General features: G+C 34.4%; 2 protein-coding genes and 2 long non-coding RNA genes across 8 annotated transcripts in view; 3 read left to right on the top strand and 1 right to left on the bottom strand.

The window, feature by feature from the left end:
- Nucleotides 1–4,523, top strand: part of LOC101737750 (uncharacterized) — a 51,896-nt gene extending 47,373 nt beyond the window's left edge. Inside the window, exons 8-9 of the mRNA XM_038015055.2 lie at nucleotides 802–889; nucleotides 3,423–4,523. Coding sequence (XP_037870983.1) covers nucleotides 802–889; nucleotides 3,423–3,503 — 169 coding nt within the window. The 3' untranslated portion in view covers nucleotides 3,504–4,523. The remainder of the gene's footprint in view (nucleotides 1–801; nucleotides 890–3,422) is intronic.
- The window catches only part of LOC134200481 (uncharacterized), a 330,115-nt gene extending 319,550 nt beyond the window's left edge, over nucleotides 1–10,565 (bottom strand). Inside the window, exons 1-3 of one of the 5 annotated variants that reach the window (XR_009975440.1) lie at nucleotides 9,977–10,153; nucleotides 9,602–9,889; nucleotides 8,759–9,115 (exon numbers count right to left, since the gene is read on the bottom strand). This is a non-coding gene — a long non-coding RNA (uncharacterized LOC134200481). Of the gene's footprint in view, nucleotides 1–8,755; nucleotides 9,116–9,601; nucleotides 9,890–9,976 lie in introns of those variants that run through there. The other 4 variants (XR_009975441.1, XR_009975437.1, XR_009975438.1 and 1 more) reach the window with 4 other exon arrangements.
- On the top strand, nucleotides 4,771–7,211 carry LOC134200485 (uncharacterized). The gene is made up of 2 exons (XR_009975445.1): nucleotides 4,771–5,775; nucleotides 6,265–7,211. It is a non-coding gene; the product is annotated as an uncharacterized LOC134200485 (long non-coding RNA).
- Nucleotides 10,566–12,272: 1,707 nt separating the features above from the next.
- The window catches only part of LOC101735441 (uncharacterized), a 133,068-nt gene continuing 127,734 nt past the window's right edge, over nucleotides 12,273–17,606 (top strand). The window contains exon 1 of the mRNA XM_021352672.3: nucleotides 12,273–12,689. Within this exon, the coding sequence (XP_021208347.2) occupies nucleotides 12,537–12,689 (153 nt within the window). The 5' untranslated portion in view covers nucleotides 12,273–12,536. The remainder of the gene's footprint in view (nucleotides 12,690–17,606) is intronic.

Here is a 17,606-nt window from a genome sequence, read left to right as displayed (position 1 = left end):
TCATCCATACTACCTGGAGCCACTGCGGTCATCCACAGTGCGCTTCCAGAGGTCTTTTTTGCCACGCACCATCCGGCTATGGAATGAGCTCCCCTCCACGGTGTTTCCCGAGCGCTATGACATGTCCTTCTTCAAACGAGGCTTGCGGAGAGTATTAAGCGGTAGGCAGCGGCTTGGCTCTGCCCCTGGCATTGCTGAAGTCCATGGGCGACAGTAACCATTCACCTTTTAAGGTGGGCCGTATGCTCGTCTGCCTAAAAAGGCAATAAAAAAAATATTAAAATAATGTTAAACTACCGCCAAGGTGTACATATGACACCTTTTTTTTCTTTACCTATTTGCTGGTAGTCTTAAGGCGCTATTTCAACTACGCTATGGCTGGTAGGTGAGCTCACGTGCTCAACCTGAAAGAATTTGCTAACATTAACCCTAGTAGTGTTTCCCTGAATTTATTACTTGATCGAAATCGCGACTCACTGAGAAGATCCGGCGAGAAACTCAGTGGATAAAGAGTTGAAATTTGAATACAAGAACTTAAAACCTTACTTACTCTTATTGGTGGTAAGACCTCTTGTGAGTCTGCGCGGGTAGGTACCACCACTTTGCCTATTTCTGCCGTGAAGCAGTAATTTCGGTTTGAAGGGCAGCCGTTGTAACTATACTGAGACCTTAGAACTTATATCTCAAGGATGGCGCATTTACGCTTAACAACCAGGTGGGCTGTGAGTTCGTCCACACATCTAAGCAATTAAAAAAAAAGTATAACAATATAATGTTTCAAACTCTTTTTCTCTGTTGCAGGCGCGTCGCCCGCGAGCGTCAACTGGCGGCCCGAGCCTCCACCTCCGCGAGCCAGAGCCAAAGCGACGTGCCCGTCGAAGGCAGTCAGGTAACTGCACCGCCCATCGCTACGTAATGTTCACTACAGCAGTCCATTTTAGTAGCGAAGTATACAATACATATTATATCGTCTTCTCGCATTAAAACTGTATAATCTCAAACAAAACTTACTAATTTTACAGGAGAGTGTTTTAAATATTTAACATGTGATATTTTTATTAACACATTAAATGCCATGTAGGTCACTGGTACCTTACGCGGCGCACTCAAGTAATTAATCGATTTCGATTATCAAGGCGCCGAAATATCTAGTAGATACTAGGAAAGACGAATCCAAACATACTGAGTACGAATCTATTTCAAAGATACCTAAAATATTAAAACATACATACAGAAATCGACATAATTACTTGAGTGCGCCACGTAGGGTACCGGTGACCTACATGGCAGTCGAAGGGTTAATGAACATATTTGCAACATTTATTTTTTTTATTTTTCTACCAGTTACATTATCTGTCTTTTAAAGTAAGATAAAATTGTGTATTAATTTTGTTAACAGTAGTCAAAACAAAAGTAAACTAAAAAAAAAAACTAAAACTAAACTACTAAACTATTTATGACAGTATTTATGAAAAAAATACTGGTGATACCAATTGTTTACGCATATTAGCTCAATTTTGAATATTTTTGGAAATTGTACACTTTTAATGCGAAAAGGCGATTTGAGACTAGACCTCATGTCGCAAAGTGTCCATGGGCTCCGGTAAGAACTTCATATGAGGTCGTCCATGAACGTCTATTCACGATTGACTTCCACGGTGAAGGAGTAATATCGTGTAATAAAAACCAAACCCGCAAAATTATAATTTGCGTAATTACTGGTGGTAGGACCTCTTGTGAGTCCGCACGGGTAGGTACCACCACTCTGCCTATTTCTGCCGTGAAACAGTAATGAGCTTCGGTTTGAAGGGTGTAGCAGCCGTTATAACTATACTGAGACCTTAGAACTTATATCTCGAAGTGGGTGGCGCATTTACGTTGTAGATGTCTAAGGGCTCCAGTAACCACTTAACACCAGGTGGGCTGTGAGCTCGTCCATCCATCTAAGCAATAAAAAATAAAAATAAAACCATCGCCTATTTAGTTCCTTCGAGATTGGGCTAATTTAACATCTATATAGTACAGATTTGATCAAAAAAATATCGGAATATAATTAGTTACTCGACTAATTAGCTTCTTCTAAACGAGTTGGGGAGAGTCCTCAGTATGCTGCCCCTGGCACTGCTGACGTCCATGGGCGACTAGTTACCATCCGTTGGACTGACTGCTCATCTGTCCGCGAAAGTAAATTTCTTTTATGCTGCCATCACGGTGTCGATTGGAAGCTCCAAGTATTGAACATTAGTGTTAAGGTTACCGAATCGCTTTAAGGACTCTATTCCATTGAAGAAAAAGACGATTCCTGTACAAACTTTAATCCTTCCTATAATTGACCACGGGGATGTGTGCTATAGCGACCTGAATGCGCAAGCCTCTTGAACAATTTGGACCGCCTTCTTAATAACTTAATATGCGCGACTATCTACACTAGTATACTTACAGCACCGAAATAAATTTCCTCATAATACGTCACAACTTCATATCATTTTTTATATTATAACAGAACTAGCGACCCACCTCGCTTCGCTTCGGAAACTGTAATTTATTATTGATTTCTCCACTATTTAATGGATGTTATTATACATATAAACCTTCCTCTTCAATCGCTCTATCTATTAAAAAAACCGCATCAAAATCCGTTGCGTAGTTTTAAAGATTTAAGCATACATAGGGATATAAGGACAGAGAAAGTGACTTTGTTTTATACTGTGTAGTGATGTAAGAAGAAAAAATTACCAGAGATTAGGCTGTATGGTATGATACCTTTGTCTTTTCATTTGGAAAAATAGAACTACTACTATTCTATGTGCCCTCGCTTTGGAGGGACTGGTAGAGAATGCCTTAGCCATTAAGTCCGCCACTGTACTATTGTGCATTAAGTTGAATAAATAAATAGTGATACATAGCCGAATAAAATAATGAATTTGGTTTTTCTTTACTGGTGGTAGGACCTCTTGTGAGTCCGCGCGGGTAGGTACCACCTCCCCGCCTATTTCTGTCGTGTCGCGTTTCGGTTTGAAGGGCGGGGCAGCCGTTGTAACTATACTTCGAACTTATATCTCAAGGTGCGTGGCGTATTTACCAGGTGGGCTGTGAGCTCGTTCACTCATCTAAGCAATAAAAAAAAAAAAGTTCTCCTACACATTGGAATATATACGCCAGACCCCACACTGGAACTCCGTGGCTCTATGTCATCTTCCTATTCGTACACTCTTGACAGAGTGGTCGTGGTCATGCATCAGTCGGATCCTGCGATACCGATGCTCTCGCGATGTCATCTGCTCCTTAATAAATGGCGTTAATTGTTGTCCGTCTGCACTATTAAGTGCTTCTCTTTGTCAAGAGATGGCTCACTGTTTCTAAGTGCTGCGGTGATAACAGTAATCACATAAGATATACTAATTTACAATCGATTGTTACAGGAAGTGGAAATCTTTGTCGGAAAAACACCCAAGACACAGGCGCCGACGGGGGACTGCACTAGTGCTACTGAGCAAAGCTGATTGCACTAACTATATAGAACACAATAATAATCAAATAAAATTTAAAATATTTTTAAAGAGAACATAGCTTGATTAGTTACTAAGAAATTTACTTTCTCGGTTACATTACAAACAGATTTTGCAAAGGTTACATACAAATTTCATGCATTTTCTAATGTTTTAAATTTCTTCTCAAGATATTGTTCCCTTTAAAAGACTATTCAGGATTTTAGTACAGAAAGGGCTTATTTCGATTTTTTCGAAGCAACCTTATCAATTACGTGTTCGAAAAATTATTGTCTGACAAAATTAATTCAATCACTATGAATTTGATGAATCTGAAAGTTGTATACCTACAATTATATGCTAAAACAATTTATTACAAAGCTCACATTGTAACATAGTATCCATATATCATAAGGTACAGGATTATTATGCATTAAATAAATATACACATATATATAAAAATCGCTTTGAAACGTATAAGATTATTTAAAAAATAATTAATTAAATAGAGACGCCATTGCGTTAATAATGGAGAAAATAAAAATGACAGATCTAAATCCGAATTTTCCTATTAAAAGCATTGTATATTTATTTTAAATTAACTTAGTATAGGATATGCTCTATTGAATAAAAACGCGAATCAGATTTTCTTAAATTGTGTAATAATTAAAATTAAGTAAAGAAAAATTCTGGTAACATTAGCGCAGACTGCAATATTTCATTATTAACTGAAAGTAAATGAGAAACAATTTGATATGTATTGTTTGGTTGTAAAGAACTTTGTGAGAATATAAAGAATGAATAATGAATAAAATGAATGTCAAAATTTCATGTTTATCCATTTCTTGTGTGAATGTCCAGTGATATATTATTGTAATGTTTGTATTGACGGATGTTTGTAAAAATGTATGGTTTTTTTAATGATTATTACAAATTTAATGAATTATGATACTCAAAGCATTAACTATGTAAATCGTATTTTTAACTTGTCCATTTACTCTTTTTTTTCTGAATAAATTATTGTTTAATTGAAAAGTGTTTTTTTTATAGTAAATACTTTCTTATAAATAAAAATAAGGGAATTCGACTTAAACATCATAAACAAAGAAAAGAAGTGGATATTTTTATTTCCTAAATATTTTCAACATAAAGGTAGGCGAAAACAGTACAACTCAAATCTGTCAGAAAATGTTAAGTAACGAATTAAAGATGGCGTTACTGTAGCTAAATTCCTAAATTTGAGAATAGAGCCAAAATAATAGTGTCATTGAGGTGAATGAAGTTAGCCCCTCAAAAAAATTTTTTTTTCCTGTTTTCTACTTATTTTCTATTAATTCGTTTGTTCATCATTTGTTCTTGATTGTTCATTGTTAATAATTGTTTGTTCCCCATTTATTTATTTTAAAAAAAATATTAAAAATATATCTAAAAGTTAGCCCCTCGATTGCAATTTTTAATATTTTTTCGTCCTTAATTACTCGTAAATATTCATTTTCGATTGTTCTTATATAAAATACGTTTGTTCTCTTTCGAAATTACTCATTTTTTGTTTAATTAATTGTATTAGTTGAATAAATGTATACAAAATATGTGTACTGCGCATGCCATAAGTGTATAATCTATGGCGCATGCGTCAACTATAATGCCTAAACTTTCTACGCGGTTTTAATCGTGAAAAAAAAACAATTATAAATCCTGAAGGATCAATTAATTGGTATACAGTTTAATTAAAAAAATTAAAAAATAAATAAATAAAATAATGTGCATTCGCGTAAAGTTAGCCCAAATACATTTTTTCCATCCTCCTATATACCTATCGCTATGAAGGTATAAAAAAGATAGGTTAAGGGTTCACATAGGTAATATAAACAAATAAGTAAATATGTTCATTATTTATCTTTCAAGAGATAATGTAGGTATACATTATAATAACATTTTGACACAGTCGAAATTATATTCCTAACATTAGTAAAATAACATTTTAATATTTTTTTTATAGATTATGTATTGAAATTGTTGGAAAATTATTTCATGTTTTAGCTGGAAAACTACATGGAGAATTATATGCAATACAAGATAATGAGCTCCATCAAATGAATTCGAATGAAACCAAACTGTTTACCATCCAAATTCGATTGTCGGGCAGATAGAAAACGAAAATTCACTCATAGTGAACCTCGGCCTGCATTTGTGAAACGGCAAAGACTCACTATTATCAAGGAAATTGAAGAGACGACTAAAAATGAGATGTGTCGTATTATTATACCTTTGGCATCTTGTAGTCAAGGTAGGTGTAACTGTCAATAATTAGTTACACTCACAGATCTCCTAATCAAATAACAATATCAGAAAAAATGAGAATAGTTAGTTAGTTAGTGGAAGTAGCCAAAATGGGCAAGTGGATCTCAGTTCCTATTACATAAGGTACTAGGAAGTTTGTGAAAATGAAAATTTATCACAGTGTAATATCACTTACTTACTTTAACAGTGAAGGAAAACATTGTGATGAAACCTGCACACCTAAATGTTCTTAGGATTTTCTTAGGTGTGTAATCCACCAACCAGCACTAGGCCAGCGTGGTGGACTAAGGCCTAAAAACCCTCTCAATGGTAGTGAAGGCCAGTGTCCAGCAAGGGTATATATTATATGGGCTGATGATGATGACTAGGAAGTTAAATACTACTACTACTACTACTACGACAGTACACATATAATCCTATATATTTACAAACTATACGTTTGTTGGAAATTGCTAACATTATTTCATATTTCCAGCTGTCCAGCCACTTGAAAATAGGTGTAGTAATGACAAAGCTATCCAAGTAGCTCCAGCACAGGAACACAAAGGCAAGGCGAGTGTGTATTGCCACATCACCCCTTAATATATCTGAAGCAAGTATAAGTAAACAATCAGAACCAGCAAAAAAAAAACTGTTGTTCCTGAGGACAAATTTGACAGTGATGAGTCAAATGCACCAGCAACAGAAGGATCAACTGTTGACTATGAGTTATCTCTCTATATCTCCACTCCATCAAAGACTTGTGCACTTCAGACTATAGCTCTCAAGAAGACTAAAAAGTTGAAAAAATGAATGTGTTAACAACTTTATCTAAAGTGAAAAATAAACAACGTTTATATATTGGTCTTCCACAAGAATTATGTTTCATAATAGGCTTGATTGAGAAACATACAAATGTTTCTGAACAAAATATTATATTATGTCTGATGAGAATAACATTAAATAGAACATTCTCTCAATTGGCTGATGATTTCGATTTATCTGTAAGTCAAGCAAGCAATATATTTTTCAACAAACTCCCAGAAATTGCAAATGTAATATCACCCCTTGTTAGACTATAAAAAAAACAATACAATAAATATATATGCAGGAAGGATAATTGATGTCAACTTGGTGGAAAATAGAAGGTTTTTAGATAGTTTGCCACCTACAAAACTCTTTAATTAAATAAGTAATCCTTACTTATAAATAGGAAGTTTTGTAAGTATTTTCACTCTTCATTCAAAAACTACTGAACAGATTTTAATAAGACTTTTATGCTGGTCTTCTATGGCTAGCAACTCATTATTATTTTGATTCTGTTTTCCACAAATGTGCTAAATATGGGCTTATATATATGAAAAGGAATAAATATTAATGTTATGTAACCTTTGTACCTGTATGTTAAGAATAATTTTTAATAAAACATAATTTAAATTGAAATATTATTTTTATTAAATCACATTCACTTTGTACACATCAATATTTTGTACTCCCTATTTTTTTTTTTTTTTTTATTGCTTAGATGTGTGGACGAGCTCACAGCCCACCTGGTGTTAAGTGGTTACTGGAGCCCATAGACATCTACAACGTAAATGCGCCACACACCTTGAGATATAGTTCTAAGGTCTCAGTATAGTCACAACGGCTGCCCCACCCTTCAAACCGAAACGCATTACTGCTTCACGGCAGAAATAAGCGGGGCGGTAGTACCTACCCGTGCGGACTCACAAGAGGTCCTACCACCAGTAATTACGCAAATGATAATTTTGCGGGTTTGATTTTTATTGCACGATGTTATTCCTTCATCGTGGAAGTCAATCGTGAACATTTGTTGACGTTGAACGTATTTCATTAGAAAAATTGGTACCCGCCAGCGAGATTCGAACACCAGTGCATCGCTCGATACGAATGCACCGGACGTCTTAACCTTTAGGCCACGACGACTCCCTAAAAGGAAAATAGGTATAAAGTTTTTTTTAAATATTTAACATTACATTTTTGTGTAAGATTAGAAAATTGTTATTCTTCCAAAAAGAAACTACATTATCTAACAACTGTGCAACTTACTCGGAATCAAAATCAATACCTACTAATTATAGTGACCTGATTAGTTTTTTCAAAGTTGCTGGATGCTACACAAAAGTAGCAAGTTTTACTTTTAGCACAATACATATGCATTTGAACTTGTGCATAATATCTTTCTTTAATTTTTTTTTGCCTTTTTATTTATGGTAACATAGCATTACTCACTTGCTTGTTTGTAGATCTATCAAAAAAACATAATTTATGTTTTTTTTAGCACAGTGGGCAATACCCTATTATTCATATTAATTATATACGGCGCGGCGATGCGAAAATTCATTACTGAATTATTTAAGAATGATAGGCATAATATAATATTTTAATTCGCGATCTGTTTATAATTTTTAATATATGATTTAAAAATAAGTTATCTTTAATATTTTTAATTTTGTGATTTATGGGGTGGTCACAGTCATTATTATAAAAATAGAAATTTTGAGGAAATATAAATGTTTAATACAAATTATTTTGATAATCGAAATAAATTCATATCAATCCAAATTCATATTTGAACTATGAAAATTGTATGGTATGTAAACAGAAATATATTTTATAATTATAATGACTATTTATTCCATGCAGTATCTGTGCAAGCTTCTCTAACCGACACTGCAACTAGAATAAAGTCTAATAAAGAATAAGAATAAACTTTTCTTCGAAGCTCAATTCTACAAGGGTATTCAATCAGATAGCTATCTATCTGTCGTTCCTGTATGAAATTTTGGTATGTCGAAATCTTGGATAAATCCAGCAAAGCTAAATAAAGTATTTACCTAAAAAATATGTTTATGCTTAAAGTCACGTGTTTATGTTATTCGAAAGTATTAAGCTCCAAGCAGCATTTAGCTCCAACTAAATTCATTAAGAACCAATTTTTCAATCGATGATTAAAACAACATTAATACTGAGAATGAATATTTATTTATAAAATACACATATGTTTTGACCACGAATTTTGCACGATAATTTAAATTAATATTCATTAATATTAATTTAAATAAATATGAATTAATCTTCTTCTTCTATAACCCATAGTCAACAGTTGATCCTTCTGTTGCTGGTGCATTTGACTCATCACTGTCAAATTTGTCCTCAGGAACAACAGTTTTTTTTTTTGCTGGTTCTGATTGTTTACTTATACTTGCTTCAGATATATTAAGGGGTGATGTGGCAATACACACTTGCCTTGCCTTTGTGTTCCTGTGCTGGAGCTACTTGGATAGCTTTGTCATTACTACACCTATTTTCAAGTGGCTGGACATCTGGAAATATGAAATAATGTTAGCAATTTCCAACAAACGTATAGTTTGTAAATATATAGGATTATATGTGTACTGTCATAGTAGTAGTAGTAGTATTTAACTTCCTAGTCATCATCATCAGCCCATATAATATATACCCTTGCTGGACACTGGCCTTCACTACCATTGAGAGGGTTTTTAGGCCTTAGTCCACCACGCTGGCCTAGTGCTGGTTGGTGGATTACACACCTAAGAAAATCCTAAGAACATTTAGGTGTGCAGGTTTCATCACAATGTTTTCCTTCACTGTTAAAGTAAGTAAGTGATATTACACTGTGATAAATTTTCATTTTCACAAACTTCCTAGTACCTTATGTAATAGGAACTGAGATCCACTTGCCCATTTTGGCTACTTCCACTAACTAACTAACTATTCTCATTTTTTCTGATATTGTTATTTGATTAGGAGATCTGTGAGTGTAACTAATTATTGACAGTTACACCTACCTTGACTACAAGATGCCAAAGGTATAATAATACGACACATCTCATTTTTAGTCGTCTCTTCAATTTCCTTGATAATAGTGAGTCTTTGCCGTTTCACAAATGCAGGCCGAGGTTCACTATGAGTGAATTTTCGTTTTCTATCTGCCCGACAATCGAATTTGGATGGTAAACAGTTTGGTTTCATTCGAATTCATTTGATGGAGCTCATTATCTTGTATTGCATATAATTCTCCATGTAGTTTTCCAGCTAAAACATGAAATAATTTTCCAACAATTTCAATACATAACCTACAAAAAATATATTAAAATGTTATTTTACTAATGTTAGGAATATAATTTCGACTGTGTCAAAATGTTATTATAATGTATACCTACATTATCTCTTGAAAGATAAATAATGAACATATTTACTTATTTGTTTATATTACCTATGTGAACTCTTAACCTATCTTTTTTATACCTTCATAGCGATAGGTATATAGGAGGATGGAAAAAATGTATTTGGGCTAACTTTACGCGAATGCACATTATTTTATTTATTTATTTTTTAAATTTTTTTAATTAAACTGTATACCAATTAATTGATCCTTCAGGATTTATAATTGTTTTTTTTTCACGATTAAAACCGCGTAGAAAGTTTAGGCATTATAGTTGACGCATGCGCCATAGATTATACACTTATGGCATGCGCAGTACACATATTTTGTATACATTTATTCAACTAATACAATTAATTAAACAAAAAATGAGTAATTTCGAAAGAGAACAAACGTATTTTATATAAGAACAATCGAAAATGAATATTTACGAGTAATTAAGGACGAAAAAATATTAAAAATTGCAATCGAGGGGCTAACTTTTAGATATATTTTTAATATTTTTTTTAAAATAAATAAATGGGGAACAAACAATTATTAACAATGAACAATCAAGAACAAATGATGAACAAACGAATTAATAGAAAATAAGTAGAAAACAGGAAAAAAAAATTTTTTTGAGGGGCTAACTTCATTCACCCGTGTCATTGGGAATTTTTTTTTTGCGTTTCGTAATTCATATGTACTTACTCTATAATTTTTCAACATTTTTTTTTTTTAAAACTAATATTTAAAGTAAAGTATTAACGTATATTTTCAGTCGTACCTTCCGTTCATTCAAAAAAAAAACCTAGTGTATAGATCAGACTGCAATTTTTTTTTTATGATTGAAGGATTACGAATTCGTCGAATACGGTTACCGGGGTCCCTAAGCCTGCTCACAGTGTTAGAGCTGAAGGCGTCTAATGCAAAGGTTATTGAATCTGATGGATCCGTAAGGATGTGTCTAGGGCGTCGACGGTGACTGGCTCCTGCGTGATCAGGATTCGAGGAGTAGTCAGCGGCGAACGATAAGGCGATTATCATGACGCGGAATGCAATTAGCTCTACCCGATAAGTACTGAACTATTGTTGCATTTTGGTGGTCACTTTTTTAAATTCTTCGTTCCTTTTGTAAGGACTTCCTTAAAATGTAATTCCTATTAATAGTATTTTAGAAATATATACTTTTAAATTTATGTTAAAAATTTTAGGATAGAAATTTTCGTCAACCGTTAAATCGAATAAATACCATGTATTAAACTATATACGCACGCAAGAAGTTATTCTTCTTTGACCTATATACCAACGTATGCAAAAAATTGCTTACTTTTGACATATGTAAATTTTTTTAACAATTGTACTTACTTAAATGTTACCAAATATTAATAGGCGATCTTGATGGTAACAAATGTTACTCGTCACACGCAAACAATACAATGCATTCAATTCAAAAAGAAATATAAATAAATAAAAAAGTATCTACCCACGGCTATCTAAAATAAATTTAAAATTACTGATTTAATTATGTATTAATAACAGCTTCCAAGTTTTAATTTGTTTCCACTATTATGACATGATGTAAAAGACAACTAAATGCAAAAAATAAAATGTAAGCCAAGGAAAGAGCATTTATTTACTATTTTAAGTACTCAGTATGTCGGTTGTAAAACACAATTTCAGTATGAAGTATCTTATACTTTTTATTTATTTAACATTAGTGTCGATTCGGCCCGACCCAGACGCGTATTGGAAACATACAGCATTAAACCATCAGAAGTGATGAATGCGTAATAGATTGTAATTTAAACTTTTTTAACTCGAGAGTTAGCAATAAGTATAAAAAAATAGTAGGATTAGTATAGGTAGGTAAATCAAATGCACTAGCTTAACAGCAACTGACAGAAATTAGACATAGAACTCTTTGCTTTATGGGTGGGGCCAATAAAATAAAAATAAAAATTGATTGTGTTATATTAATTGTTTAACCTGATAAATATGTACTGGAAATTATATATCGAAATGCACAATTATGTAAACATAAAATAACAACTTAAAATTTAAAATCCATCAAAGCCAAGCCCTAAAAAGAAATGTATTAAATTGTCTATGGCATTACTGTGGACTTCGAGTCGTTCTCGCATTTATTTAATAAAGAATAATCAAGTTTGGCGATATTAAATGAGTTTTATACTTAAGTAAATATTGTTTATTATTTACAATAAAACTGTCATATCATATTACTTTTTTAATGATAATACGATTAAAAGTATTAAAATGTTTCGAATGGTCCCCGCGTGTTTCCTTCCCGCGCACGGCGTCCGAGGTGGAAGTTGATCATGGTCGTCCGCCAAATGGAAAGCCGCCATGATGGCTTTCCGTAAAGTACGCTCAATTTGCAAAGTTTCGTTGTTGTTTTTCATTAATTGTGACTGAGTGCGTGCAAAAATTAACCATGGGAACGAACTAGAGTGTGTAAAGTGCAGTTTAAGGTCCTTTGAGACCTCCTGGAGGAGCTACAAAGTGTTTAATTAGTGCATTTTTGTGTCGACGCTAGCGTGTTTTGTTCTGTCAACAAAATGTCGAAGCTCTCGTTTAGGGCGAGGGCCCTAGATGCGTCGAAACCAATGCCTATATACCTCGCCGAGGAGCTTCCGGACCTACCGGACTACTCGGCGATTAATCGTGCAGTACCTCAAATGCCCTCTGGAATGGAAAAAGAAGAGGAAAGTGTAAGTATTATGCGCATTTAGATGTTAAGTCATCGAAACTACTGTGTGTCGGCCATTACATTTATGTTTCTTGTTTCCACCGCTAGAGGCGTAATTATTTCCTAAAAATTAATATTTCAATTTCTCATTTCTCCTATACCTTAATGTTTGGGATTGAACATTCTAAACTGGATGAACAAATAGTTATTTAAAATCATTATAAATATTGAACGACGCACAACACGTGCTTAATATTTGTTGATTATAATTTGGCGCGTATTCGCCTCATGGTGTTTTCGTTGATGTTCGCAAAGTCCCGTAATTTGCTGAGACGAGATATCAGCGCGGTACTAAGTGAAAACGGCTCGTTTTATTAGTATTAGCAGCCTAAAATCATTTTGAAATAACCTGATTTTCATCTAAAAAGTGTGATCATTAGATCATATGTTATTTGTTTACAAACAAGTACAATGCCGGTACATACGCGGCGAAATGAATTTTAAGTTTTGAAACTTATGACTACATAATTCTAATGTAAATATAATGAAATGAAATATACCGGTTGAATTGATTTATTTAACCCAATTTTATTATACGTTTCTTTATAATTAAAAAATGTCTTTTGACATTGTGAACACTTTTTCAATTTTAATTCTTCATCTAATTCATTTGAGATTACACACAAAGATGATGATTTCATTTCAATTTTTTATTTTGATTCTACCATTTTCGTGAAACCAATATTGAACTGAGTTTCAAACCGAATACTCTACTATCTGTAAGAAGTAATTCCTCCCTGATTTACATACTACATTACCAATTGTTCAAGACTTATCTCAGAACAAAATCAGTATATTTAACTGTATATATTTAAGATATATTTATAAAAAGTTGATATCTAATCAGACTTCACCTTTACTCAAGGTGGATAGGGAAATTATATTTCACAGTTAGCGATAATTTGTAGTGACTACTGTCATTTGCCTTAAAATTCTTTTCTAAAGGAATGATTACCTAACAGCAGTTTTTCATACTAAAATATGTTCACCTTACTTTTGTTGTGATCTATTTGTAAATTTGGAATTATTAATTGCTTAAAGAGTAAGCCGCTATTAATTTGGAATTTAATAATAATACTTATGCCAAAATGACTGGGCTTGATGTTAGTTGTGAGGAGGGACATCCTCAAAATACTTACACGGACTGTATAAAAGAGGATCCGTGAGAGAAGGTTGACAGTGCAGAGATGACATACAATAAGCCTGAATGGAAAAAGGGAGCATGCTCCACCAACCATACATAGTGTGATAAGGGTTAGAAGAAGACAATATCGGTACAAATGCTTATAAGACTCAATATTAAGACCTCCTGACTAAATTGTCGAATTTGCATTTCTATGTGTAAGTATGCTATTACTAGAGCAAGAGATTAACTTCGTTATATATGACAAAAATATTATTCACTTGTTTGTTTTAGTTGCAAATGTAAAAAATAATTCTCAATTTACCTTAACAAAACTATAAACCACTTTGTATAATATTATATTAGTTATTATACATATTAGTTGTGTTTAAAAAGTTATTTCTTTTAAACATCATTTAGTTTTGTATGTTTTTATTGGTTTGCTGTAGCAGGACTTGCTTCGCTTCTGTAACTTGATCCTTATCTAAAGTTGTTATTACTATTACCAAATGGTAATAAAATATGAAGCACTGACACGCTACCCAGTAGAGTGAAGTGAGAGAAATTATTGTTTATTGTATTAATATTACTGTTTTGTGTTTTCTCATCATTAATGTAGGTGCCTAAGAGTTTTTAGTAAAGGTAAAAAATGACCTTAAACTTTGTTTTCGTATGAGTTAGATATTATATTAGAATTTAGTATTATGTTTGTGCGAGGCAAAAGTTTTTTATGAGAATTTCTTATTATTAACTACAACTGTCAGACAACATTATTATTTTTAGACCATTCACAAACACATTACTGATAAGATATATTTTAAGTATCTGTTTTGATAAACTAGTGAACTTCTATAATGGTATATCGGGCATGACCATCATTGGGTCCATGATGTTATTTATATAGGGCTTGTTCCACTAGAATCTACTCAGTGGATTAGATAACTGCCCAATTTTACTATAGTCGATCATACCTTCAATTACTTTGAGTTTTTGTGTTTCGTGCTGAACCACTCTCATACATTGACGCATTTTTTTTTTTTTTTATTGCTTAGATGGGTTGACGTGCTCACAGAGCACCTGGTGTTAAGTGGTTACTGGAGCCCATAGACATCTACAACGTAAATGCGCCACCCACCTTGAGATATAAGTTCTAAGGTCTCGAGTATAGTTACAACGGCTGCCCCACCCTTCAAGCCGAAACGCATTGCTGCTTCACGGCAGAAATAGGCAGGGTGGTGGCAGGCCTACCCGGGCGGACTCACAAGAGCTCCTGCCACCAGTAAACCGCTAACGAAGCTCTTGGAGTGGCTCTAAATACTACACCTACGTGTTACGCGAATAATCACAACTTGAACTAAATAATTGGTACTCTAGACATAGTTAAAATATTTAGGAGCTTAATTGTGTAATGACCATGTCGTCACAACGATGGTAAATTTGTAACAAGCTTATTTAATTTTAATAGGTAGTTAGTCTAACAGGTTCTACCTCGTATAAATTTGGAATGTATATGACTAATGTTTATCGAAAGCGCGAAAACCTTTATTGATTATGTTTGAATTGAAAAACAAAAAAAAATTGTTTCTTAATAATCCCTCTCAGGATTCTGATATGCTTGATTATAACGTATTTACGTTGCGTTAAACACAGTCAGAACTGTGTCGACATCTGTGATGATCCGTGTGCCTCTCCAACCAACCAAGACTTGCAATATCTTTACGAAAAGTAATCAATCAAGCTTTATGATTGGTCGTACTAAACTTTTGGCACACGCTCAAGATAGTAATTACCACATCGTATTATCTATCACACTTAGCAATAAGCGAACATCCAAGAAGAGAACCTCACAGCCCAACTGGTTTTTTGTTGGGCGGTTATTGTTGGTGGAAGAACACGGTGAATAAGAGTGATTAGGTTGCTGTTCCATTCTGCTCCAGAAATATCTAAGTTAATTCGCGAAACTTGTGCTCTTGAGTTGTTAGGTCTCCTTCGGAGGCGCTCGGGCAGCTTTTAGCAAACCCCACCGCTCCTGGCTGAGCCTTTGCTCGCCCACCTGCCCTGGTGGAACTGGAAAGGCCTCTGGGTCACCAGTAATCCTTCAATCCTAAAATAATATCCAAATGACCTTCACCGGGAGTAATCAGATTTGGTTTCGAATATCTGGAATTGATCGGAACATTATTATATTTTTAACGCCAAAAAATGTAAAAGAAGCTATTGGTGTTACAATCTGTTCCGAACCGCCCTAATGCAAGTGGATTGGGAACGGTGTACATTGATGTTACTAATCGTTTCATTATGGGTTACGTATTGTAATACTGTTTATTCTCAGTGAGTTAATGTTCGAATCTGAACATGTTACATTACAGGCGAACGCTTCTGACAGATGTCACCTCAATTATAGGTGCAATCGACAGTGCAATAGTTGACTTTTTTCCTACCTATGCTTGAGAGGCTCTTTCAGCTTCGCCCTAACGTGTAGGTGAGCTCACGGGGCTCAAACCCGGAGTGTTGCTAACACTGACCCTAGCAAGAGCAGTGCTTCGCAGAATCTACTATCGGATCGGGTATGCGACCCACTAAGAAGATCCGGCAAGAAACTCAATGGGCTGCGTCTATGGGTTAATTGACTCGTCGAGCCCTTCGTCTCAAACGACGGGTTCGACGAGGACGGTGACCGGTGCTTGAGGTATCTAAAAGCACCGTTAATGGATCGGGAGGATCCGTAATGACGTGTTTAAGGCGACATCGACTGTTTACCATTCGGTCCGCAGGATCGGGTATGAATAGTTAACAAAATCATGAAATAAGAAAAGTAAAAATACAATGAGTAATTTTAAGGAATATGAAATCGAGAATAATATTATGATGACATGTCGACAAAAAACAATATTTGTATTCAACACGATGTCGGGTTTCGTTAACCGGATAAAAATATACTATATGCGTTTGTAGATATATATGTTTTATATCCGTCTAGCTAGGTATATTCCAAACGATACTTCGTGAATATAGTGCGAGTAGAATATGTGTTTGCATTTAGGGAAGGACTTACACGAGCTTGAGGTGTAGTTAGTTCCGTATGTTTTTGCTCCAGGCATCGGTTTAGGGTTTTTGTTTAAACCTTTCACTGCCGTGTAGGTCACCGGTGCCCTACGCGGCGCATTGTAGTAATATTGTCGATTTCTCTTACAAAGGCGCCTGCAGAACTTTTGTTTTAGTCTTTTAGGGCTCCCAGAGATACATTCGATTTCACTATCCTTGGATTCGTCTTTCCCGGAGTCTAAGAAACCGGCATAATTATGGACTTCAGTGCGCCGCGTTGGGCACCGGTGACCTACACGGCAGTCAAAGGGTTAATGAAGTTTAGAACTCTGTGTGCTTAGTGCGAGTTTTCAAACGTTGAAAGTTGGCCTACGTTTGCCCCGGGGGGCGCTGTTCCAACTGCATACAAATTTGAGTTAACTTTTACGCTATCGAGAACGTTAAACAATACTGGCGTCGTATTAGACGATTTTGTACACGTGGAACGTGGAAACAGCGTGGACTTTAGCTTTGCCGTTTTGTGATTTTGTGCGTGTGAACAAAACACGTGTCAACCGAAAGCCAAAACGGAATGACGTTTATAAATTTGTTCTGGAAATAGTACGTTGGAAACGTGCAAACTTTATGAAACTCGACTTTGCGCGGCTTCGTTGTGCGTGACGTCATTTGAGGCCAAATTTTCCGACGAACTAAGCATAAGTAATAAACAAT

This window comes from Bombyx mori, chromosome 2 (genome assembly GCF_030269925.1).
Source record: "Bombyx mori chromosome 2, ASM3026992v2".
Lineage (NCBI taxonomy): Eukaryota > Metazoa > Arthropoda > Insecta > Lepidoptera > Bombycidae > Bombyx > Bombyx mori.
Note: the sequence above shows the minus strand (reverse complement) of the source record. Positions and strands in the feature narration are given on the sequence as shown.